Source organism: Pelophylax lessonae (genome assembly GCF_965119305.1).
Source record: "Pelophylax lessonae genome assembly, chromosome: 3".
NCBI lineage: Eukaryota > Metazoa > Chordata > Amphibia > Anura > Ranidae > Pelophylax > Pelophylax lessonae.
Genome location: NC_138770.1, coordinates 594,436,820 through 594,463,636, shown reverse-complemented (window position 1 = coordinate 594,463,636; position 26,817 = coordinate 594,436,820). Strand labels below are relative to the sequence as shown.

The 26,817-nt window shown below is 46.5% G+C and overlaps 1 protein-coding gene across 2 annotated transcripts in view; it reads right to left on the bottom strand.

Moving 5' to 3' along the window:
* TASP1 (taspase 1) overlaps positions 1–26,817 on the bottom strand; it is a 499,277-nt gene that overhangs the window by 422,648 nt on the left and 49,812 nt on the right. For both annotated transcript variants that reach the window (XM_082249835.1, XM_082249834.1), the window contains exons 2-3: positions 20,822–21,036; positions 135–202 (exon numbers count right to left, since the gene is read on the bottom strand). In XM_082249835.1, the coding sequence (XP_082105961.1) occupies positions 135–202; positions 20,822–20,966 (213 nt within the window). In that variant the 5' untranslated portion in view covers positions 20,967–21,036. The remainder of the gene's footprint in view (positions 1–134; positions 203–20,821; positions 21,037–26,817) is intronic.

Genomic DNA, 26,817 nt, shown 5'->3' with positions numbered 1-26,817 from the left:
CCTGGGCACAACTAAAAAGTCAGGAAGGACAGACTGATCCTAAAAGTCCTCGTGTTCAAAGGGTTTTATGCCTCCCAGATCACTTTTATCCGTGTTAAGATATTAAATATTAGGGGGGGGGGGGGGAATCATACCTTTTTACATGCTCGTTTACAGACATGCTTGTATTCCTTCGCTTTTGATTCTGAGTGATAGCCAGCACCTAAACAAATAGTAGCAAAACAAACATATGTTAAAGACCCAGTATCATTAAAAATAGGATTTTTCCTGCAGCTAACCTGTAAAATCCTTTTCTAGGAGTACATCACGGGACACAGAGCAGGTAATACTGACTATCTGGGTTATACGCTACCTTTAGGCAAATGGACACTGGCAACCAACAGACAAGAAGTTCCTCCCATATAAACCCTTCCATACAGGAAAAACCTCAGTTTTTGAAGAAAGCAATGAAGATTCCAGAAAAAGGAGGGGAGGGACCTCTGTGTCCCGTGATGTATTCCAAGAAAAGGATTTTAAAGGTAAGCTGTAGGAAAAATCCTATTTTCTTTATCGTACATCACGGGACACAGAGCATGTAATAATGACTATCTGGGATGTCCTAAAGCAATGGCCTTGAGGGGAGGGGACACAGAATCCCATAACTGCCCCTGGGCAAAGAACAATAGGAACTTATAGTGCTGCTTACAACACGCTAATACCAAACCGAGCCCCTTCTCTGGCTCTAACATCCACTTGATAAAACCTTGTGAATGTATGAACTGAAGACCAAGTAGCAGGCAATACAAAAAAGACATTGGTACTATGGATTAGGGCAGATGACTTCAAATAGACTTTAACTGCATGAACCACATCAAATGAATGCAACAATCTCTCCTCTGGAGTCTGAGGATTTGGAAAAAAAGGAAGGCAGAACTATATCCTGGTTTAGGTGAAAAACTGATACTACTTTAGACAAAAAGGACGAATGAGACTGAAAGACCACCTCATCCTGATGAAGGATCAAAAATGGCTCTCTACAGGAAAGAACCGCTAACTGAGACCCTCCTGGCCGAGGTTATAGCAACCAAACAGACCAATTTCCTTACCGATAATACCAAGGGAATCTGCCTGATAGGTTCAAAGGGCTGCCTCTGCACCGCAGAGTACAAGATTCAGGTCCCAAGGACACAGGGGTGGCTTAATTGGCGGAACCATGCAAATCACACCTTGCATAAATGTCCGCACCAAAGAGTGTGTCGCTAATGGTATCTGGAAAAAACCGACAAGGCTGAGACTTGACATTTAATGGTCCCTAATGCCAATTTTAAGAGCACCTCTTCCTGAAGAAAAGCAAGAATTCTACCAATGACACACTTACGAGGATGCCATTTCTTGGATTCACACCAAGGGATATAGGATTTCCAAACTCTATAATAGATTCTCCTAGAGACGGGTTTTCTGGCATTAATCAATGTAGCCAAAACCAAGCCCGAGATCCCCAGATCCTTCAAGATTCTGGTTTTAATTGCCAGGCCCTCAAATTCAGCGACCGTGAAGCAGGATGGAATATGGGACCTTGGGAGAGCAGATCTGGTCAACATAGAAGCAACCATGGCTCCCCCACGGCTAACCTCAAAATATCTGTGAACCAAAGCCTCCTGGGCCACGCAGGAGCCACCAGGTTCACCGGCTTCCCTTCCACCTGAATTCTGCTCAACAACCATGGCAGAAGTTGGATCGGAGGAAATGCATACATCAGGCTGAAATGTGACCAAGGGGTCACTGAGGCATCTGTTCCGATAGCGATCGGATCCTTGGTTCTGGACACAAAATTGTTCAGCTTGTTGTTGAACCTGAATGCCAATAGATCTACATTGGGGGTACCCCAACATTGACAGATCAGCTGAAAAACCTCGGGATGCAAGGACCATTCCCCTGGACACAATTGCTGCTGACTTAGAAAGTCTGCCTGCCAATTGTCCACACCCGGGATGAATACTGCTGACAGACAGGGAACATACCCCTCTGCCCATATCAGTATGTGGTTCACTTCTTTCTGAACCAATTGGCTTCTGGAGCCCCCCTAATGGTTTATATAAGCCACCAAGGTCGCATTGTCTGACTGAATCCTGATAGGATACCCCCTGCAACCTGGTTGTCCAATGACACAGCACCAAACGGGCTGCCCTGGTTTACAAGATGTTGATGGGCAAGAGTCTCTCTACCTGAGACCAAGTCCTTTGGACAGAAAGACCCTCCAAGACAGCCCCCTGGCCGATCAGGCTGGCGTCTGTGATTACAACCTTCCAGGTTACTGGCAAAAAAGAGATTTTACTTCCATCAACCAAGACAGATCCTGCCTGGCCCCCTCCCCCCCCCCCCCCCGAGCCAGAGACTTAAGGCTGCATTCACATGTCAGCTTATAATCGCGGGCAGAACCGCGATGTTGCCGCGATTTACGCCCGCCGAATCGCGGCAACATCGCGCAAACAAAATCGCGGGACGCAATACGCTCCAAAAAAGTACAAGAGCTTCTTTGGAGCGTATTGCGTCCCGCGATTTTGTTTGCGCGATGTTGCCGCGATTCGGCGGGCGTAAATCGCGGCAACATCGCTCGGCGTTTGGGGGGCTATTGCAAATCAACGGGCAACGCTAGGCGTCCCGCGATTTGCAATAAATCTCTGAATCGCGGGCGGAACCGCGGCGGTTCTGCCCGCGATTATAAGCTGACATGTGAATGCAGCCTAAGGGAATCCAATGCTTGGACCTTCTTGTTCCAACATTGTTTGTAAACACCCGGGGAGCTGTAGCCAGACCGAACAGTAGAGCTACAAACTGGAAATGACACTGTCCTACTGCAAACTGCAGAACCTCTGAGGGAGCCTGAAAAATTGGTACATGGGAGGTATGCATCCTTGATATCTATGGAAGCAAGAAAATCTCCTCCTAGAGAGGATACCACACAACGGATTGATTCCATGTGAAAAGACAGAGCTTGCCATTTGGTTTTGGCACTGTAAAAAGATTGGAGTAAAAACCCGTGAACCTTTCGCTAGTTGGAACCTCCACAATTGCGCCCTGTACCCACAAATGTTCCAGGGCCTGGAACAAGGACTTCCTTTTTACTGGGAAACAGGGACATTTGAACCCAGAAACCGAGAAGAAGGAAACTCTTGGAACTCTCATGTAGCCCAGTGCCACTGTGGACAAGACCCACCTGTCCTGCACCACTCCTCCCCAAGTTTTTTGGGAATTGTAGGAACCTTCCCCCCCAAACCATGTGGGAGCGCCCCCTCCAAAGGTGGATTTGGAACTGGATTTAAAACGGGCCTTTGGACCCAGGGTTTTTTTCGGACCTTGATTTTGAGGTCTTCTAACCACTGACGGCTAAATCCGTGGGAACTGCCTAGAAGCTGACGTGTACCGTAACACTTGTAGCTTCAAAGGATGGATGTTTAATCCTCCTTTTGCTGGCAAAAATGCGCTTTTTCCACCTAAAATCTTTTGGATATATTTATCCAGATCCTCACCAAAGAGATATTCTCCATGGAAAGGAAAAGCGGTCAGTAGTTTCTTACAAGGTAATTCTGCTGACCAATTCTTAAGCCATAGTACTCTGCGCATATGAACAGAGAGAACAACAACTCAGGAAATCTTTTGTATAGATTTCTTAGGGGAATCTACCGCAAAACACAAGGTAGATAGGCAGACTTCTAGTCACCGTTTTAAAGCAATCCTTTAAGGATTGGCAAACCCCTATAACTGGTTGAACAGCAGAGCAAAGGAAGCTTTAAGGAAGGTTTCCTACTTTTTATCTGCTGGATCCCTAAGGATCAAGGCAATTAAGCATATATGCATGCAGTTCAAAGCAATTAAGAATATATGCTTTTATGCAAGATGCGTTTATGGAAGCATGCATTTATGGAAGAATGCGTTTTATGCAAATATGCGTTTATGCAAACATGTGTACCCATGCAAAAATGCAGCCACGCAACACGCAGCCACACAATTAGCAAGCATGCGTCTATGCAATCACACGCATATGCAAACATGAAACCACATGTCCATGCATTTATGCAATATGAGTTTATGCAAACATGTATGTAAGCATAAGTTCATGCAAGCATGTGCCCATGCAAACACGCGCCCGTGCAAGTAAGCAGGCATGCGTTTTATGCAAGTAAGCAGGCATGAACATGTTTACTATGGTGCACCAGCTCAACTGCACTTGGCCCCAACAGATTTTTCAGGATATGCCAAGCATATAGGCTCCATCCAATACAGCCCTAATGCTGCTTAAAAAAAGCCTAAAAATAAGTTCCTGCAGACCAAATGCACGCTATTCTGGAGACATAACTCCTTTAACCGCTTGCCGCCCGCCCGCCGTCATATGACGGCGGAGCGATGCGACCATTATCCTGGGCCGCCGTCATACGACGGCGGCACTTTAAGCAGGGCAGGCGCGCGATCGCGTGCGCGCCGCCCTGCCGGTGTCGGGGTGTCCCCGGGACACCCCCTGTCACCGGCAGGGGGGGAACAGCCAATGGGCGTGGCTGTTTCCCACGTGATCGGCTGTGTTCCAATGACACAGCCGATCACAATGGAGGCGCCCGGGAGATGACCGCGCATGCGCGATCGGGAGCGCGCAGCGCGGTCATGTCGGTGGCACTGTGTTCCGTAGGAACACAGCTGTCACCGGCGGTAGTAAACAGTCACTGACAGTGACTGTTTACTATGTGATCGGCTGTGAATCCATTCACAGCCGATCACAAAATGTAAACAAAGAGCAGTAACTCACTGTTACTAGCTCTTCTCTCCTTATACAGCTTCCAGTATGAGGGGAGAAGAGCTAGAAATAGTGAGTTACTGCTCTGTACACACGTAACAAAGTAAAATCACAAAAATAAATGTCCCCACACAGTCCTTAGCCCCCCCCAATGTCACCTGTCACCCAACAGTCACCTCATCAGTGCCCAGAAATTGACACCCATAACGTTCACATGTGAGCGCAGCGATCGCGGGCAGAATCACCGCGATTCTGCCCGCGATCCGTAAATCATTGCAAATCGCGGGACGTCTGTGCGTTGCCCCTGATTTGCAATAGCATCCCAAACGCTGTGCGATGTTGCCGCCATTTCCGCCTGCCGAATCGCGGTAACATCGTGCAAACATCGCATGACGCCCAAAAAAGGTACAAGAGTTTCTTTGGGGCGTCATGCGTTGTTTGCGCGATGTTACCGCGATTCGGCAGGCGGAAATCGCAGCAACATCGCACAGCGTTTGGGGTGCTATTGCAAATCACAGGCAACGCACAGGCGTCCCGCGATTTGCAATGATTTCTGGATCGCGGGCAGAATCGCAGTGATTCTGCCCATGATCGCTGCGCTCACATGTGAACGTAGCCTAAAGTGCACCTGTCACCAGAGACTGCCATCAGTACCGCCGTGCACCATCGCCCGTCACCTGTCACCCATCAGTGACCATCGCCCGTCACCTGTCACCCCATCAATCACCGTCACCTGTCACCCCATCAGTCATCGTCATCTGTCACCCCATCAGTCATCGTCATCTGTCACCCTATCAATCATCGTCACTTGACACCCCATCAGTGATCGTCACTTGTCACCCCATCAATCATCGTCACATGTCACCCCGTCAGTGATTGTCATCTGTCACCCCATCAATCATCGTCACTTGTCACCTCATCAATCATCGTCACCTGTCACCTCATCAATCATCATCACCTGTCACCTCATCAATCATCCTCACCTGTCACCCCATCAGTCATCGTCACCTGTCACCCCATCAGTCATCGTCACCTGTCACCCCATCAGTCATCGTCACCTGTCACCCCATCAGTCATCGTCACCTGTTTGCCATATACATGCAATCACTTACTGACCGCCTAACGACTATATGCGTCGGCCATTAAAAGCTAAATACTGGGGTTATGGCAGCAGATAACCCCCATAACCCCGGTATTTTTTGAAACGGCGGGCGGTCGGCTTTCAGATAAGGGTGGTCCCAGTGGCGGATTCGCCACGGAATTACCCTTACGGTGCAGGGGAAGAGGTGCCCCCCTCCTGCCGCGTCCCAGACGTTTTCCCAGCTTACCGGACCCGCCGGCAGCGGGGAAAACTATCCGGTCCCGGATCCTCAGAGACAGGAAGTCGAGTGAGGGCAAGATGGCCCTCACTCGACTCTATGGTCTTGGAGGACCGGAGCTACGTCAAAAGACGTTGCCTAGCAACCGGTTTAAAGGGCCGCTTTTTTTTTTTCCTCTTTCAACAATTTTTTTTTTTTCTTTTTTAGTGTAGTTGTGAGGTGTGAGGTCTTTTTGACCCCAGATCTCACAATAAAGAGGACCTGTCATGCCTATTTCTATTACAAGGGATGTTTACATTCCTTGTAATAGGAATAAAAATGATCAAAACATTTTTTTTTTTAAACTGTGTAAAAATAAAAAAAATAATAAATAAAATAAATAGGAAAAAAAAAAATTAAAGCGCCCTGTCTCCTCTGTAACTCTAAGCTAGTAACCTGCAGAAATTTTTAAAATGTTGCCTATGGGGATTTTTAAGTACCAATGTTTGGCGCCATTCTGTGAGCATGCGCAATTTTGAAGCATGACATGTTGGGTATCTAATTACTCGGCGTAACATTATCTTTCACATTATGGAAAAAAATTTTGGTAAATTTACTGTTTTCTTATTTTTTAGTTCAAAAAAGTGAATTTTTTTCAAAAAAATCGCATTTGGAAGACTGCTGCGCAAATATGGTGTGATAAAAAATATTGCAATGATCTCCATTTTATTCTCTAGGGTCTCTGCTAAAAAAAATATATAATGTTTGGGGGTTCCAAGTAGTTTTCTAGCAAAAAAAATGATTTTAGCTTGTAAACACCAAGTGTCAAAAATAGGCCCAGTCTTAAAGTGGATAAATGGACAACTTTGTGTAAAGCGCTACTTGGATGTTAGGCCTATGTATGTGGCCAGGCTGTGAAAAAGTGTTACACATGTGGTATCGCCATACTCCGGAGGAATAGCAGAATGTATTTTGGGGTGCAATTTTTGCTATGTACATGCTATGTGTTAGAAATATTGCATAAATGGACAGCTTTGTGTAAAAAAAATGTGTTTTCATTTTCTTTCCACATTTTCCAAAAACTTGTGGGAAAAAATGACATATTCAAAAGACTCATTATGCCTCAAAAATTATACGTTGGGCTGTTTGCTTTCCAAAATGGGGTCATTTTATGGGGGTAATTCCATTGTCCTGGTGCTCCAGGGCCTTCAAAAGTGCGATAGGTTGTCAGGAAATGATATGTGTAATTTGTGCTCCTAGAATGCCGGACGCTGCTACTTGGATGTTAGGCCTCTGTATGTGGCCAGGCTGTGAAAAAGTCTCACACATGTGGTATCGCCATACTCAGGAGGAGTAGTAGAATGTGTTTTGGGGTGTAGTTGCAAGTATACATGTGCTTTGTGAGAGAAATAACCTGTTAATACGGCAATTTGTAAAAAAAAAAAAAAAAATCTTCATTTTGCAAAGCATTGTGGGAAAAAATTACAACTTCAAAAAACTCACCATGCCCCTTATTAAATACCTTGGAATGTCTACTTTCCAAAAAGGGGTCATTTGGGGGGTATTTGTACTTTCCTGACTTTTTAGTGTCTCAAGAAATGAGATAGGCCTTCAGTACATCAGGTGTGATCAAGTGTGATCAATTTTCAATGATTCGCACCATAGCTTGTGGACTCTATAACTTTCACAAAGACCAAATAATATACACTTACTTGGGTTATTTTTACCAAAGATAAGTAGCAGTATACATTTTGGCCAAAATTTGTGAAGAAAAATGACTAATTTGCAAAATTTTATGACAGAAACAAAGAAAAATGCGTTTTTTCACAATATTTTCAGTCTTTTTTTATTTATAGCACAAAAAATAAAAACCCAGTATTGATCAAATACCATCAAAAGAAAGCTCTATTTGTGTGAAAAAAAGGACACAATTTTTGTGTGGGTACAGTGTTGCATGACTGAGTAATTCTCAGTCAAAGTGTGAGAGCGCTGAAAGCTGAAAATCGGTCTGGGCAGGAAGGGGGTGAAAGTGCACTGTAGGCAAGTGGTTAAGTGCACTGTTACCCGTACAGGGGTATATCGAAAGACAGTTGCACAAGCCCCCCGGATTAAGTATACAAACATGCCTTTATGCCTTGACTGGTCACCTAGCTCTCCCATAAAAGAAATGTAGCCAAGTCTCAGATGCCTTGCTGATCCTTCAGCCCACATGGTCCCCAAAAAATGGCCGCCTTTCTACTTCCTGTCCATATAGGAGTAGGCCATATTGAGCAAACCTGCGCCCTCTAGTGGCTGGAGGAGACACTGTAGTCCAATACTCCTGAGAAGTACACAGGGCATGAAATGTACACTGCCCCCAGTGGCCACAGGGAGAAAGATCAGAACACCAGATCTCTTTTTTTTTTTCTTTTTTTTTTTTTTAAGAGGGAAAAACCAGTCCTGCTGCAGGATCCTTAAAGGACCCAAACTTCACCCATCACTGTGGGTTTTGTCAGTCATTAAACCTTCAAGGACCGGGTCCCCCTTTTTAATGCGGTCCACACCCTTGGACCTGTGGAGCACCCTGCTGGCAAACTCCTTGGGATAAAAAATAACCAGGGTTCCATTTATCAGGGTTCAGCGCCCAGATGGGTCACATTACAGGCAAAACCTTGGGTCTTCTGAGCCAAGGCTCGGGTACCATACTTTTAGCGCTTAGCCATTCAAATGGATCCGATCAGAATCGCCCCTAAACTGGGACATCATTCTTAGGATTGAAGAGCTTTTAACAGCCATTACCACCACCTTCAAGACACTGGCAAAGAAACCGAGGTTGTTCCTGTATGGGAGGGGTTATATGGGAGGAACTTCCTATCTAATGGTTGCCAGTGTCTATTCACCTAAGGGTAGCGCATAACCCAGATAGTCAGTATTACCTGCTCTGTGTCCCGTGATGTACGATAAACAAATGTATATTCTTTACATGTATAAATTAAAAAAAAAAAAAAAAAAAAAAAACACAGAAAAATATGTTCAGCTGTATTTTATACATTTTATACTGCCTTTCTTTCATAGTTACATAGTAGGTGAGGTTGAATAAAGACAATAGTCCATCCAGTTCAACCTGTGTAGGTGTGTGTGGCTGTAATCATCTCACATAGCCCTTAATGTCCTGATCCTTGAGATGTAAGTCTAAGAGTCTTTTGAAAGCCACCATACTACCCACAGAAACCAGCTCTTGTGGTAGAGAATTCCACAATCTTGTAGCCCTAACAGTAAAGAACCCTCCTCGTTGCCTGAGGTTAAAATGCTTGTCCTCTAATCGCATTGTATGTCCTCGAGTCCTCATGCAATTCCTTCGAATGAACAGTTTTTTTTCTAAGCTGAGATCCCCATTAAGATATTTATAAATTGCTATCATGTCCCCCCTCAGACATCTCTTCTCCAGGGAGAATAAATCAAGCAATTGCAGCCGCTCTTCATAGTGAAGGTCCTCCAACCCCCTAATCAGTTTAGTTGCCCTTCTCTGGACTCTCTCCAGCTCCAACACATCTCTCCTGAGGACTGGCGACCAGAACTGGACAGAATACTCCAGATGCAGTCGGACCAGAGTTTTATAAAGTGGAAGGATTATAGTCTTATCTCTGGAATACATCCCTTTCTTTATGCATGCTAATATTCTGCTGGCTTTGGCAGCTGCCGCTTGACATTGCATGCTGTTGCCTAATCTATCATCAACCAAGACTCCCAGATCTTTCTCCATTTTTGATTCCCCCAAAGGTTCCCCCCCTAACGTGTACTGTGTTTTTATGTTTTAAGTCCCCAAGTGCAAAACCTTACACTTCTCCACGTTAAACCTCATTTGCCATGTCGCTGCCCACTCCGTTATTTTGTCCAGGTCATTCTGTAGGATATCTGCTTCATGCTGTGTAGTTATTGCCCTGGCCAATTTTGTGAAATCTGCAAAAACTGATAACGAACTACTGATCCCGTCCTCAATGCTGTTTATGAATAAATTGAACAAGGTTGGTCCCAGGACTGAGCCCTGGGGCACCCAGCTTACTACTTCAGACCAGAGTAAGCGCTGTTTATTACCACCCTTTGCCTTTTAGCCAGTTTCGTATCCAAGAGCAAACCCTGCTGTCGATACCTGCAGACATTATTTTATAAATTAAGCGCTTGTGGGGAACTGTATCAAACGCCTTAGCGAAATCCAAGTACACCACATCCACTGGTCTGCCCCTATCTAGCTCACAGGTCACCTCCTCGTAGAATGTTAGGAGATTGGTTTGACAAGAACGCCCATTTGTAAACCCGTGCTGATTACTGCTGATGATGTTGTTGTCTTTAGCATACTCTACGATATAGTCCCTTATCATCCCCTCCAGAAGTTTACATATTATTGATGTCAAACTGACAGGCCTATAATTTCCCGGGATATGCCTCTGGCCCTTTTTGAATATCGGAATCACGTTAGCCTTCCTCCAATCCCCTGGTACATCTCCTGTCTTAATACTGTCAGCAAAGATCAGGAACAGTGGTCTAGATATAACCTTACTGAGTTCCTTGAGTACTCTCGGATGTACGCCATCCGGGCCTGGAGATTTGTTTGCGTTACGTTTATCCAGCCTTTCCCTGATTTCACCCTCTGTTAGCCATAGTGGCAAGTCCTGTGTATTACTACTAACCATACAGTCATGGTCAGTGTACCCCTCCTTTTCCTGTGTAAAGACTGACTAGAAAAAAGCATTCAGCACGGTTGCTTTTTCAGTGTCCTCTGTAACCATCCTCCCATCATCGTTAATTATGTGTGCAATATGCTCTGCCCTAGTTTTTTTGCTGTTGATATATTTAAAGAATTTCTTTGGGTATTTTTTACTATCCTCCGCTATTTGTCTCTCAAAGTTGATTTTAGCCATCTTGATTTCTTGTTTACTTTTCTTATTTTCCTCCTTGTATTGCTCGAAAGCCGATACTGTGCCCTCTGATTTATATTTCTTGAAGGCCAATTTTTTTCCCCTAATAAGTTTTTTAACGCTACGGTTTAGCCAGCCAGGTTTTACTTTGTCTCTTCTAAATTTATTTCCCATAGGAATGCACTGCAAGATGCATTTGCTTAATATGTTCCTAAAGCATTCCCATTTTTCCTCTGTGGTCAGTGATCCCAGGGTTTGGTCCCAGTTTACCCTTTCCATCAATGAGTACAATTTTGGAAAGTTTGCCCTTCTGAAGTTTAGGGTTCTTATGTTCCCCACTTGCCGTGTTATATTGTTATTTACACTAAATGTGATCATCCTGTGATCGCTAGAGCCCAGGTTGTCCTGGACTCCTACCTCCGAGATTATGTCTGGGTCATTAGTGATCAATAGATCCTGGACTGCGTTTTCTCTGGTAGGGGAATCCACCAACTGTGACATGTAGTTGTCCTGTAAGGTTTCCGTGAATAGACGGGCCTTTTGTGAGTGTGCAGTCCCCTCATCCCAGTCAATGTCGGGATAATTGAAGTCCCCCAATATGATGACTGATCCCAATCTTGCCACTTTACCCAAAAGTGCTAAAAATTTCAGCTCTACCTCCTCCCCTTGGTTAGGTGGCCTATAGCAAACCCCCACAACTACTTTTCCCTTTTCTCCTTCCCTATGGAGTTCAACCCACACAGATTCTAAATCCATGCTCATCCCATCCGTAATGTCACTCCTTTCTATCACCTTTATATTGTTCTTGACATAGAGACATACCCCTCCCCTCTTTTTCCTACCCTGTCCTTCCGGTACACCGAATACCCTTGGATATTGGCCAGCCAGTCATGTGAGGGGTCAAACCAAGTCTCCGCTATTCCCACAAGGTCTATGTCCTCTTCATGAACTAACATTTCCAACTCACTTTTATTAGCTAGACTCCTGGCATTAGCATATACCCCTCTTAGTTTCACGGAAGTTAAACGCGATTGGCGGTTATGTTTATTCCTGTTTGGTCTGAGGTTTTCCCGCACAGACCTGCCAATTGATGTTGTGGACCTACTGTCGCTGCTGACCCTACCACTGCCTTCAGTCCTTTGCTCCCTCCTGACTGATTCTACTTCTGGGCCCTCCCCCCCGTCTCCTAGTTTAAAAGCCCCTCCAACTTGGTGGCCATCTTTCTCCCCAAAAGAGCTGTACCGTCCCCATTAAGGTGCAGCCCATCCTTACTAAAGAGCCGGTAGCCGACTGAGAAGTCAGCTAAGTTCTCCAGGAACCCAAACCCCTCCTTCCTACACCAGTTCCTCAGCCACTTGTTAAGTTCCCTAATCTCCTTCTGCCTCTCCTGTGTGGCTCGAGGTACAGGCAGTATTTCAGAGAAAACCACCTTGGAGGTCCTTTTCTTCAATCTATTACCCAAGTCCCTGAAATCGTTCTTTAGGATCCTCCACCTACCTTTTACTTTGTCATTAGTGCCCACATGCACCATGACCGATGGGTCATCCCCAGCCCCGCACAATAATCTGTCTGTCAGATCTGCGATGTGCCGAACGCGGGCGCCAGGTAAACAACATACTGTTCGGTTACGAGATCTTTCTTACAGATTGCCCTCTCTGTCCTCTTGATAATTGAGTCCCCAACTACCACAACCTGTGTAACCTTTCCTGAGTCAAGGCCCCCCCTTCTTCCTGGAGCCGCCCCAGGAAGATTAAAACTTCCAGGTATGAGTTTTATTGTATAGTTACAGTCCAGCTTCGACCAATGTAAGCAAGTATGCTTGTACCGTACCTGTGGGATATGAGAAAGCTTCAAATCCCTGTATTAGGAGCCACTACTAAAGTGACTGTGACCGTCTTTCTAGAAGAGGCAGAGCACTAACTTCACAAAGTCAAATTAGAGAACGCTTTGCATCCTGTATATGGTGCCCATGCCGAGCAAGTAACCACCTATGTTCACTATACAGCAAGGCAGCTATTTGCTACAGGACCCAGCAGACTGCAGAAATCACTAATAGCAGCACCTACTACAGTGATTTCCAGTTTTCACAGAGATCCCACAAGTGTGGAACATGAATTCTTACACACTGATTCAAGCTGAAACAATGCAGCCATGAAAAAAATCAAATAGTTAAATTCAGCTTTAAAATACACGTGTTAGCCTGAAGATTACATAAAACTGCCAACAAATGATGTGTTTTCTGAATGCAAAAGGCCCTAAGCAATAAAATGGTAGCAGTTGCAGTTTTTGTCACACAGTATTAGTGCAACTGTTCATCAAATATATTTTCAGAAAAAAATAAAAAATGAAAAAAAAGGGAAGAAAAAAAAAAAAAAATGAAAAAGTGAGATTGGGTCAAGTAAATAGATAACAAATATATCAAGTATCAAAATTACACACACCTGTGAAATGGTAAAAACAAAAAGGTACAGTTCATTAATTTGGAGTTAACAGGATAGGAGAACCCCAGAATCATTTATCTCACTACTTTTTTTGGTGGTGGTTTTTTATTATCCATGTGTTCAGGCCCCCTGAATTACTTCTACTAGAATGCCAATAGCCCCCCGCTACAGCAGCTGTGAGGTTTTTTTTACAAGCCAGCACTGCCATTGACATACAGGGGACATGCCCAGAGGCACTATGCTGTCTGGAAAATGTAGGAAGAAACCCCCCCAGGGGGACCAATGTCCATCAGAGGCACTACCACACCAGAAGAACCGGCCAAAAAAGTAACAGTCTGCTGGAGTTGCCTGCATCAGTCAAGCAGCAAGATCCAGCATGTCTTCGGGGAAAACCCTCAGGTAAGCAACTTGACCAGAAACACAGGTAAACCAGGACCTCACCTCAATCACCTGAGAGAGGCCCAAAACCACAATTATCAGAGCCAAGGGAAACAAAGCAAACATGCCAAAGTGTACTCCTAGAGGTTCGGAAACAATACAACTGAGGATGAGGGGGAGGGAGGGCCTTCTTAATCTCTTTCTGCTTTTTGTTTTCTGTTGAAGGCAGAGCCAATCATCTCTCAAGTAGCTATCCTGGAAAATGATTTAAAAAAAAATAAAACCCAATTTTTAGCAGTGCTTTTTCCACATTTGTTTTTTTTTCACCCATATGAAAGCTGCATTTGCTGGAAACTGCAGCATGAAGAATATTTTGAAATGCATTTCATTAAAAAAAAAAAAAAAAATTTTTGACACTGTAAAATCCATTTCTCTGATGTTCATTGACGGGCACAGCTCTTTATCTGCTTGACCATTGGGTTATACTGCCCCCTACAGGAGTAGGACACTAGGCAGGAAAAAGCTTGACTACGACTATAGGGCAGTGCCAGGGGGTATACTCCCACTCTCTCCGGTATAGGCACTCAGTTTTGTTACAAGCAGTGTCAGAAGAAAGCCAACTCCACAGAGGGGTGGATGATGTGTGTCAATAAAACATCAGCGAAATGGATTTTACGGAAAGCCAAAAATCCCATTTTCTCTTTTGATCATTGACAGGCACAGCTCCTTATCTTCTTGACCATTGTGCCGTCCCAAAGCAGTGTTAAACTTGAGGGGTGGGAACAACAAGAATAAAAAAATTCCCAAGGCTAAACCGTAGCCAACCAGGTAACATGGAGCTCAACCATAAACAACTGGAGCTCACCTGAAAAAAACAAATAAAAAAAAACAAAAAAACACAATACACCCTCTAAGAGGACCAGGTCCTCTAAACAGCAGCCTTCAAAACCTTGCGATCAAAAGAAGCATCCACAGATGCCAACACACCTTCAAAAACTTTGTGAAAGTGTGCACAGATGACCAGGTGGCCGCCTTGCAAACCTGCATCACAGACGCCTGATGATGCAAGGCCAAGGATACATTAAGCACCCGAGTAGAGTGCACCTAAACAGGGAAAGGAGGAACTTAACCCCTAATTGAATAGGCATGAATCACTGTCTGTCTGATCCATCTAGAAATGGTCGCAACAGAAGCAACCAACCCTTTTGACTTCCGAAAAGACTCCATAGCTGCCATATACACAGATTGCCCACACCACTTCCAGGCAATTTCCTTAGGATGTTTAAGCCTGGGACATAAGGAAGGCAACACAATGTCTTCATTCAAATGAAAATTAGAGACAACCTCTGGAAGGAACAACGGACAGGGACGAAGAACCACCTTATCTCTCAGACAGCTCAGACATCCTGCGTGCAGAAATAATAGCCACCAAAAAAGCCACCTTCTGGGACAATGTAAGCAGGGGAACCTCCTGGAGACTTTAGAAGGGAGGCTTCTGAAGAACTGACAGCACCAAATTGAGGTCCCATGGCGGCAATGCAAACTCCAATGGAGGAGCCAAGTGTCGAACTTCCTGGATAAAGGTACGCACCAAGGAATGTGTGGCCAATGGACATTGAAAGAAAACAGCGAAGGCCAAAACCTGGCCCTTGATGGTACTCAAGGCCAGGCGCTGCTCAACCCCCCATTGGAGGGAGGGTGAACCCAAAGAGACTCACAACACGCAATGTATGTCTTCCAAATACAAAGGTAGATCGTTCCTAGAGGTAGATTTTCTAGTCTTTACCAGCGTTGGAATCACTGATTCAGATAAATCTCTATCCTTCAGCACCTGGTTTTCAACAGCCAAGCCATTAAAGCCAGCGACTGTAAAGCAGGATAGAAGACTGACCCTTGGGACAGAAAATCTTCCCTGAGAGGAAGTCTCCAAGAAGCATCGGCGACCAGCCATACCAGATCGGCGTACCGAGACTGGCGAGGCCAGTCTGGAGCCAATAGAATGACCGGAATCCCTTCTACCTCGATCCTGCGCAGGAGTCTTTCCAGAAGTTTTGGGGGGGGGGCGTAAATCAGACGATAAGTTGTCGGCTAGAGGATCCCAAGACCGTGCCACAAACCTCTGTACCTTCCTGTTGAAAATGAGAGGCCGTCAGGTCCACCTCGGGAGTACCCCGCCACAGACAACTGAGGAAACACCTCTGGATGGAGCGACCATTCTCCCTGGTACAACGCCTGTCGACTAAGATAATCCGCTTGACAATTTTCCACCCCTGGAATGTGTACAGCAGAGAAGGCTGGAACGAATCATTCTGCCCACCTTAGAATACCGTCTACTTCCCGAGCCACCAGGGCACTTCTTGTGCCCCCTTGGTGATTGACATAGGCCACGCCAGTGGCATTGTCTGATTTATTGCGTACCGGATACCCCTGAAGACGAATTGTCCAATGATCCAGACAAAGTCTGATCTCTCTAAGTTCCAGTACATTGATCGGCAGTCTGGACTCTGGAAGAGTCAAAACACCCTGAGCACAATCTGTGCCGAGGACATCTCCCCACCCGGACAAGCTGGCATCCGTGGTGACAACCATTCCAGTACAGGGGGAGAAAGGATTTCTGTTGAAGTGCCGGAGAACGAAGCCACCAGATCAAGGACCCGCTGGTACCCCGGCTCAACAGGATCAGATTGTCTGGAGACTAAGGATTCTTGTCCCATTTCACCAGGATCTCTCTTTGCAGTGATCTCGTGTTGAACTGTGTAAATGGAACCGCCTCGAAGGTAGACACCATCAGGTCCAGCACCCGCATGCAAGCCCGGAGGGATGACTGTCTGCAGGAGGCAATCAAGCTTTTGTTGTCCAGTAATTTCTGGAGTTTTTCCAGAGGATGAAACACTCTGGCAGAGGCCCGAGTCCAAAGTCAGACCCAGACAGTCCAGTCTTATGGACAGAACTTCTGAAGGTTTCGAATCCAACCAAATTCCCTCAGAGTTCGCAGAGCAATCGTCAGGTTGTCCATCAGAGCAGTCGGAGACTCCGCTCGCAGAAGAAGACCGTCCAGGTACCCCAGTACAGCGATCTCCCAATGACTCAACAATGCTAGTACCGGGGCCAACACTTTCACGAAGACCTGAAGAGCGGAGGCAAGACCAAAGGGTAATGCCACAAACTCATAATGCTCCTCGCCCACGGCAGTGGAGAAAGCGCTGGTGACCACCACATATAGGAATGTGAAGGTAGGCGTCCTTGAGGTCATTAGATGCGAGAAAATCCCCCTGATGTAGGGACTCCACTACCCTGCAAATAGACTCCATTCGGAACTTCTGTACCCGCACAAAGTAGTTTAGCGCCTTGAGGTCCAGGAATTGGATGTACCTTGCCTTCCTTCCTGGAAACGGTAAACAGGTTTGAGAGTAAACCCCTGAAAACGGTCCAAAGTCTGAACCGGGACAATCACACCTTGAAGAAACAAGTCTTGCACAGCCCCAAGGAAACCCCGTAAGTGATCTGGGGACAAGGGCAGGTTTGAAGGGAAGAACCTTTCAGGAGGATAAGACCAAAACTCAATCTTGTAGCCGGACCAAATTACTTTGTGGACCCACCTGTCCTTTACCAGGGAGGTCCACGGATCCAGAAACCAGTGATAATGTCCACCCACCCCAGGGGAAGCCTTTTCCGCAGGTCTGGAAGAGCCCGCTCGTGACGTGCCAGACCAGGTCCTCCTGGAACCTCCGGTGGAGGCTCCGAAGGGCTTAGATTTTGTCTTGAGAACCTGAGGGACGAAAAGGCCTCTTATGAGCCGAGAAGAATTGTCCCCCATCTACGATGGGGCTCCCTGCTCTTGGAAGCCTGCGGAAGAAGAGTACTCTTCCCCCCTGTGAGGCCCTTAATGATGTCATCCAAGGAAGCTCCAAACATCTAAACTGTCACAAATGGGAGATCAGATAAGGCCTTTTTAGAAGTCTGATCCGCAGACCAGCATTTCAGCCAGATAATACGCTGAAGGACCACTGCTGATACAGACAGTCTGGAAATGAAGGAAGCTGCTTTTAAAGAGGCATCACAGAGAAACTGTAGCCCCTGGACCAATTGATCCACCAGCTCCGCAAAGGCAGGGGGAAACGGTTCCCCCTCCAGGTCCCGCCGTAAAAGTTTAGCCCACCCGGTCAGAGTTTGTGACACCAGGGCAATAGTAAATACCGGCATAAGTGCCAAACCATCCACAGTGAACATATGGCAAGTCAGAGCCTCCGATCTCCTATCAGCCGGATCTTTAAGGGCCGGGGACTCCTCAACCGCAATTTAGGTGGCTTTATTTAACCTGAAAACCGGCAAGTCCACTACAAGTGGGACCGTCCACTTTTTTAGCAGGGAATCCTCATAAGGATACCGCATCACAAAAAGCTTAGGGACTGTGCGTTATGGACAACCCCACTGTTTAGTGACAATATTAACAAAGTAAGCGGGAAAGGGGACCATCCTTGTCGCCTTGGAGGGCCTGTGGGTGCCAAATGGGCCAGCGCCTCCGACGCAGCATCAGCCACATTCTCAATCTTTAGAGAGTTTTATGCACTGACACCATCAGCACATCCACCAGTGCCTTTTTATGTGTGGCTAGAGGAGCAGAGGAATCATCCTCACTATCCAAGCAGGCAGGGTGTGTGGACGCAGACCCAGAAGGGTAACTCGCATCCGCGGCGGCCTAATCAGATTCAGGATCTTATGACGCCAATGAAACAGGTGAAGGCGGGGGGGGCACTTTTTGCTAGCCTGTTTTCCCAGAACCAAATCCACCTTGGACACTAATGACTCCAGGACCGCCGTCAGTGCATTCAGGGATTGTTGGGACCCGGAGGGCCCGGCAGCCTCTGGGAGGAGGTCAGGTGGGGAAATGTGCTCCAGGGACGCCATTAGAGAAGAGGGGGGCCCACACAAAAAAAAGTGTAGAACACTGCTAGGGACACCCCCACTGCGCTGGCGACACAACAGCACTACCACTGCTATAGCAGAGAGAGAGAGAGAAAACCCCATAGAAAGACTCACCACCACCGATCAGACACTTACAGCACCAGGCAAACTGCACAACATGTGGCGATCAGGAAGAAAAAGATCCAGGAGTCAGCACTAGGGGATGAGGTGGGGCTCCCACCGCCGAAATCATATAGCTTCAAAAACATGGCCGCTGCCATTTTCAATGCGAAAACCACAAAAAAATGGCCACCGAGGCAACACAAACATGGCCGCAGATCTACAGCATAAAAGGCTACAAGCAGTTGGCGGCGCCACGCGGCTCCCGGGGGCCCAGGGGGGACCCCAGGAGCACCAAACACGATTCTAGCAGGAAGGGGGGTTCTGACAGGAGCCCCCATCAGGTACAGCCCCCTCCCAAAGGTCACTCGTCTGGCAGGCGGCGCGCTCCCCCCCCCTCCATCCCCATCACCAGCTCGACACCCCAGACTGACCTAAAAGATATAGCCACCCTATGGGAGGGGAGGGGGGTGTGGGCAGATGGGGGGTACCAAGTCCACAGAGGACCACTGAGAAGGTTGTCAAACGCTGCATGGGAAGGAGGGGAACCCGGGGTCCGACCATCCCAGTGAGGGGCCCATGTCCACTCCAAAAACTTCCAGGGTTAGAGAGGGGACAGCTACTTACCATACCAGGAACATGGTGGGCACTGCTGACAGACCATCACTCTATCGCTATAGGGGGGCTGTCGGCCAGAAGGAACACTGCGACTCAGGCTGAGGCCAGGTTGTAAGCGCCCTCGCGGGATGTTTATTTCGCAGGCCAGCCCCCGTCCAGTGGGGCTATGTTGCGCCCACCTAGCGTGGAGCTGAGGCTTGCGCACGCTCGCTGGCCAGACTGGGGGGACCTTCTTGATCTAGATTATCCAGTCCGCCGCCCAGTCCGGCAGTTGATATTTTGTTCCTGTGAGAATCTACTAAAAAAGATATGAAAAAATTCCTTTCAAAAGAAAAAAAAACTGCCAGAACCAGAGATCCAAGCAAGGAACTAGGTCCTTACTCCTAACTAAGCAAAAAAAAAAAACTGAGTGCATATAGCTGAGAGTGGGTGTATACCCCTTGGGACTGCCCCATAGGCATAGTCAAGCTTTTTCATTCCTAGTGTCCTACCCCTGTAGGGGGCAGTATAACCCAAAGGTCATGAAGATAAGGAGCCGTATTCATCAATGAACGAAAGAGAAACAAGTTAGAATTGTATAACTTGGATCACCAGCACAAAACACTCCTCAGGTTCAATTTATGTATAAATAGGTCTTTAGGCTCTGGTCACAACGGTGTGACTTCCGCATTGGAAGCAGTCAAATTGGTGTGACTGTCGTAGTCACACTGATTTTTAAAAGTAGTTCCTGCGCTATTTTTTGCAAGTTCAGGTGCGACTTGCCTGGACCTCTGCATGAAGTCGCACAGGTGTCTGCCGAGTTGCACATGAAGTAGCACTGGAATGCTATTTTGAAATTTTCACTTGAAGTAGCATGATTTCAATGCCACCATGGGCGTGACCGGGGTATTCCTGGGGCTTAAACTAGATTCTGCAAAAGCAAAAATAATGTCTAAAACTGCACATCTTACCTTAAAAGTGTATACCAAAAATTATCATTTTCACCTTTACAGAGAGTAGAGAAGGTTAATATCCCTGTCAGTTGATTTTTTGCTGCATGTGCCCCACTGCAGAGATTTTTTTTCTTCAATTCCACTGCCAGCTACGCAAAGAGGAAGAGAGGAAATCTCACAAAGTGAGGGGGAATTCCCCTATTCCTTGTTTCCAGAAAAGGTGAATACATTGGAAGATTTCCTCCCCATCTATGGTAACAACTTTAAAATGAAGGATTTCCCATCATTTTCACTCTCCCCCAGCATGGACAAAAACAAAATAACTGAAATAACTGAGGCTTTTTCATCCTCCTCTACTCCCCCCCCCCAAAAAACAACATAAACTAAAAAGCACAACACCTTTACGGCATTGTTTGAAATATGCAGGAACAGGTGATACTAGGAAATGTTAATATCTGTTCTACCTTACCTGCATGCACCAATACAAAGCCAACCCTTTTTCCTTTTTGCGTTTTACTGGAGTCTGCGTCTTTGGTTGATTCAGTCTCTTTCCTGCTTGAAACCTGAGAGGTTTTAGAAGGTGAGGTTTCTGATGAATTTACTGCCTTTTCCATGGTGTTACCCCAGATTTATCATGTCTGTCTTAAGAAAGAGCACCCAGATAACCATAATTTAGAGGGATTCCTGGAAAAGAAATATATAGTGTTGTAATATGCAAACAAATCTAAAACAGACTTTTACTATGAAAGTCAGGGAAGGACTCCCTTTCATTGCGCAAGACAAAATGAGCATATAAAACCGAGATATACTAAAGAGCAGTCTCCATTGCTGCAATAACTTTCAATAAATCTGTATAATAAAAAGGTGTTAATATTATGGGTCTATGAAATAGCATGGCAATGCATTTATTTGTAAATATCACATCAGAGAGATGCTGTAATCCATAGCAGCCATTTTCAACCAGGGTGCCCTGGAACCCAGGGGTGCCTTGGCAAAAGGCCCAAAAATTTTATACAAGCCGGTGGGTGGATGAAGACCTTTTTAGATACACAAAGTCACAGGTATTCATAGTGCATCATTACAACCTTCTAGCTGCCGGTGTCCTAACGACCAATGCCATCATCAGTTCATAAGGTGGATGTCAGTCGCCTGCATAGCATCCTTGTTTAACAATTCTCTGCCCCTCTCCATCAGTGTTAGGGCACATTAGCTAGGTGATGGAGAAAAACTGAGGGAGAAGAGAAACATTAGAATACTAGTCAGAACCAGTTTCCAAAAGTGCATTTGCTTTGGAAGAATAAATCATCTCTAACTTTGGGTGTCCTAGTTGGACTTGTGGATGTTGCTGCATTATGTAAAACTATTCGAATAGCTTTTACATTTTAGAATGGGGGCCTCGAGACCATCATTTTTAATGGGTGCCTTGACTAAGAAAAGGTTGAGAAAACACTGATCCATTGTACAAATGCAATTCAGACAGCATTAAGAACTCCTATGACTGCAAAAAAAATTGATTTTTTTAGGAACTTACTGTAAAATCCTTTTCTCAAGTCCATTGACAGACGCAGCTCTTCTGCTTCTTAACCATTGAGTTATGCGCCATCTACAGGAGTAGTACTAGGTAGTGAAAATAATTAACTGACACACCTACAGGGACTGTCCTTTCCAGCATAACCCCCACACACACTATGCCACAAGCTAGTTTTGTTGCAAGCAGTTAAAGAAGAAACAACTTAGCTCCAATTGATCAACAGCTGCCTTCCTCTGTATAAACTCACATTTGAACTGAGGGGTCGTCCTCACTTATTTGACAAACTTTGGGGCAGCTGGATATCTAGTCCCCTTACCCTGACTCCTCAGAGTGTACAAGAATAATTTATCCCTACCGGCCTTTTGTTTACAATTAAGGCTTTCCTCTGACTGATCATGATGGTCACGCTGTATACAATGCCTCCTGTTGCTCACATTCTTTTCTTTTGTATCCATTATTGCGGTTTATCATTCTCAATCTATGGATGGGGGGGGTGACCCAGGAGCACGGGCACCAAGTGTTGTACCTGCTTGGTCATTTGTGACTGAGGGTTTTTTTTCTGTTCAGTTTGTAATGTTTTCTCTGTTTTTCTGTGTTTTGAAAATTCAATAAAGATATCGTTTTAAAAAAAAAAAAAAAGACAACACAAACCATCCCCAAACAGAGGGACGGGTGCTGCGTCTGTCAATGGACTTCAGAGAAAAGGATTTTATTGTAAGTTACAAAAATCCAGTTTTCGCTATCGTCCATTGACAGACGCAGTTCTTAGGCTTCTTAACCCCTGGGGTGTCTCAAAGCAGTGTAGGCATGAGGGGTGGAAAGAAGGCAACCAAAAAAAAAACAAACAACAAGGAACGTATTTCCAAAAAGGCTAAAACATAGCCAACTGGGTAACAAGGTCAACCAGGAACAACAGGAGCTTACCCAAAAAAGAAAAAAAATTACCCCTGAAAGAGAAAACAAGTCTCTTTAAAACAGTAGCCTGCAAAACCTTGTGGCCAAAAGGATGCAACCGAAGATGCCAATATATCTACCTTGTAGAATTTTGTAAACGTATGCACGGAAGACCAGGTCGCCACCTTACATACTTGGCTAACAGAGGCCTGATAGCGAAAAGCCTAAGAGGCACTCAGCGCCCTAGTAGAATGTGCTTTTACAGGGAAAGGAGGAACCTGACCCTTTAATGAATAAGCCTGAACGACCCTCTGCCTAATTCATCTGGATATAGTCGCAGCAGATGCAGCCAAACCCTTTCGAGATCCCTCAGTAAGGACAAATAGAGAATCTGATTTCCGAAAGGACTCAGTGACCGTAAGGTAAACCCTGATCGCCCGAACCACATCCAGGAGAATGCAATGCAATTTCCTTGGGATGCTTCGGCTGAGGACAGAGTGAAGGCAAAACAATGTCTTCATTCAAAGGGAAATCAGACACCACCTTAGAAAGAAAAGACAGATTCGGTCAGAGAACCACTTTATCTCTGTGGACAACCAAATAGGGCGAACGACAGGAAAGCACCGCCAGCTCAGACACTCTGCGAGCAAAAGTAATAGCTACCAAAAAGGCAACCTTCTGAGACAACGAAAAAGAGAAATGTCTCTAATATTCTCAAAAGGAGGCTTTTGAAGAACAGACAAAACCAAATTCAGAATCCACGGAGGCAATGGGGATCTTCTCGGAGGAGCCAGATGACGCACCCATTGAATAAAGGTGCAAATTAAGGTATTAACAGCCAGTGGACGTTGGAAAAATATCGCAAAAGGCAGACACCTGGCCCTTTATCGTGCCCAAGGCCAGCCGTTGCTTGACTCCTTTCTGCAAGAAAGCCAAGACCCTCGCAACCAAAAACAAGCGAGGGTGCAAAGATTGCGATTCACACCACAAAATGTACGATTTCGATGTATGATGATAAATCTTCCTGGAAGTTCCTTTTCTAGCCCTCAGCAGGGTAGGAATCACAGACTCCGAGAGACATCTGTCTCTCGGCACCTGGCTTTCAGCCATGCCGTTAAAGCCAGTGACCATAAAGCAGGATGAAAGACCGGCCCCTGGGACAGCAGGTCCTCACTTAGAGACAGTCGCCAGGAAGGCTGGATGACCAACTTTACCAGGTCTGCGTACCAAGAACAACAAGGCCAGTCTGGGGCCACCAGAATCACTGGAACGTTTTCCACCGCCAGCAGGTGGAGAAACCTCGACAACAGCTGTATCGGAGGAAAGGCATAAATCAGCCAATACTGGCTCCACTGAGCCACCAACGCGTCTGCGGTGTCAGCCAGAGGGTCCTGAGCCCTGGCCACGAACCTTTGCACCTTCTTGTTGAGACAAGATGCAAACAGGTCAACCTCCGGAGTGCCCCAACGGACACACAGGAGACTAAAAACACCTCCGGATGAAGGGACCATTCCCATTGATCCAGAACCTGATGTCTCAGGTAATCCGCCTGCCAATTCTCCACTCCCCAAATGTGAACTGCAGAGAGAGCCGGAACATGTTTCTTGGCCCATGATTGATGTAGGCCACAGCCGTGGCATTGTCCGATTGGATCTGAACTGGGGAACCTCATAGCCGAGCCATCCAGTGGAGAAGGCAAAGCCTGATCGCTCTGATTTCCAGAACATTGATCGGTAAGGAAGACTCCTCTGTCGACCAGAGTCCCTGGGCACAGAGATTGTCCAGCACTCCACCCCAGCCGACAGGCTGGTATCCGTTGTGACCACCATTCACGACAGCGGTAAAAAGGACTTGCCCTGACTCCGGGCGGGTGACAGAAGCCACAAAGAGAGCGTTGCTCTCGGAAGGCGGCTCAAAACATATACTGTCTAAGGACAGTGGATCCTTGTTCCACTTGACAAGAATCGCTTTCTGCAGAGGCCTTGAATGAAACTGAGCGAATGGGACCACCTTGAAAGTCGACACCATCAGACCCAAGGCTCTCATGCATGTCCGTAGAGGAGAGATCGTGGTCCCTCAGTGACCAGAGCTCTCCCTACAAACTTCTGAAGTTTGTCTCCCGGAAGAAAGACCCTCCCCAAGGAGGAATCCAGAGTCAGTCCCAGGTAATCCAGACGCACCGATGGGGTCAGTGCAGACTTCTTGAAGTTGATGGTCCACTCCGAACTCCTGAAGGGTCTGAACCATGAATTCCAGGTCGCCCAACAAGGCTAGTGGAGAGTGTGCTCTCAGCAGATGATCGCCCAGGTATACCAGGATCGCAATCCCTCATTTGCACAGCAACGCCAACACCGGGGCAAAAACCTTGGTGAAGACTCTGGGAGCGGAGGTGAGACCAAAGGGTAATGCCACAAATTGGAATTGCTCCTCCGCCACTGCAAAACGGAGATACCTCTGATGTCCCTCGTATATAGGGATGTGTAGGTAGGCATCTTTGATGTCGATGGAGGCTAGAAAATCCCCCTGATTTAAGACGTACCACCGATCGAATGGATTCCATCCGAAACTTCTGCACCCGCACAAAGCGGTTCAGAAACTTGAGGTCCAATATTGGACGCACCATGCCCTCTTTTCTGGGCACTGTGAACAGGTTTGAATAGAAACCTCGAAATCGTTCCTGCGGAGGAACCAGCACAATCACTCCTTGTGCGAAGAGGTCCTGCACTGCCTCCCGGAGATCCCGCAAGCGATACGGAGACAGACGAAGATTTGAGGGAAAGAATCTGTCTGCTGGATGAGACCAAAATTCGATCTTGTACCCTGAACGAATCAGTTCGTGGACCCATCTGTCCTGAATTAACGATGTCCAGGGTCCCTGAAAGCAACGCAGACGTCCCCCCATCCCAGAAACGGGTGAGGGCACCCCTTCATGCAGAGGAGGACTTGTCCGCCGAACCAGACTGACTAGTCTTGGGCTTACACGACCAAGACTTTTTGTTCCCTCCAGAGGCCCTGAAAGGTATACCTTTTTCTTGTACCCCTGAGGAACTAAAAAAAACTGCCTATGAGCCATGAAAGAGGGCCCCCGCCTACCAAAGGGCACCTTGCCTTTTGACGATTGAGGGGAGAATAGTACTCTTACCCAGTCAACTCATCCATCCAAGGAGTCTCCAAACAGACATTTACCCAGAAAAGGGAGATTTTTCAAGGCATCCTTCGAAGCCTGGTCCGCCGTCCAGCTCTTCAGCCACCCCATGCAGCGTATGGCAATCCCTACCGCTGACACTCTGGCAACCAGAGGGGCCGCGTCGCACAGGAATACCAGGGCCTGGGCCATCTGGTCTGTGAGCTCAATCAAGGTCGGGGGAACCATCTCAGTGGTCAAGTTACCCCGAAGAACCTTAACCCATTCCGTTACTGTCTGTGAAACCAGAACAGACACAAATATCGTTTTAGTGCCGACCCTGCCAAAACATGCAAGTGGCGGGAAAGTGATTCCACCGTCTGTCCACCGGGGTCCGTAAACACCGGGAAATCTTCCTCAAGACAAGGAAACACCTGACACCTGACCCGATTTCTGGGCTTTGCGGGAGCCAAAAACTACCCATGTTCCTGACTGTGTGGGCTCATCAGTCAATTTTTAAGTTTCCCTTACTTATAAAATGAGTGCTTCCACCATAGCGCATTCCTGCGCTGCAGCTGAGGAGGCCATATCCCCCTCGCCATCTGACAGTGAGGACAGGGATCCCTCAGGGTAGTTGTCCGAGGCAACCATATCAGACTTTGAATCAGGACGATAGAGAAGGCAGAGGCCATTTTTTGCTGGTGACTCATTTCATTACAAAGTCTACCTTTGTAAGCTGCAGAAAGAGATATCAGGGATTGTGAACCGGATGCACCCATAGGCGTACTGAGGGGGTTAGATGGAGAATTAACCGCTTGGGATTTCATTGCAATGTTTCTGTAAAAATATGCACTGCTCCTTTAAATCGCGATCACGGTCCGCACCGACCGATCGTAATGCAACCCTTTAGGCTAAT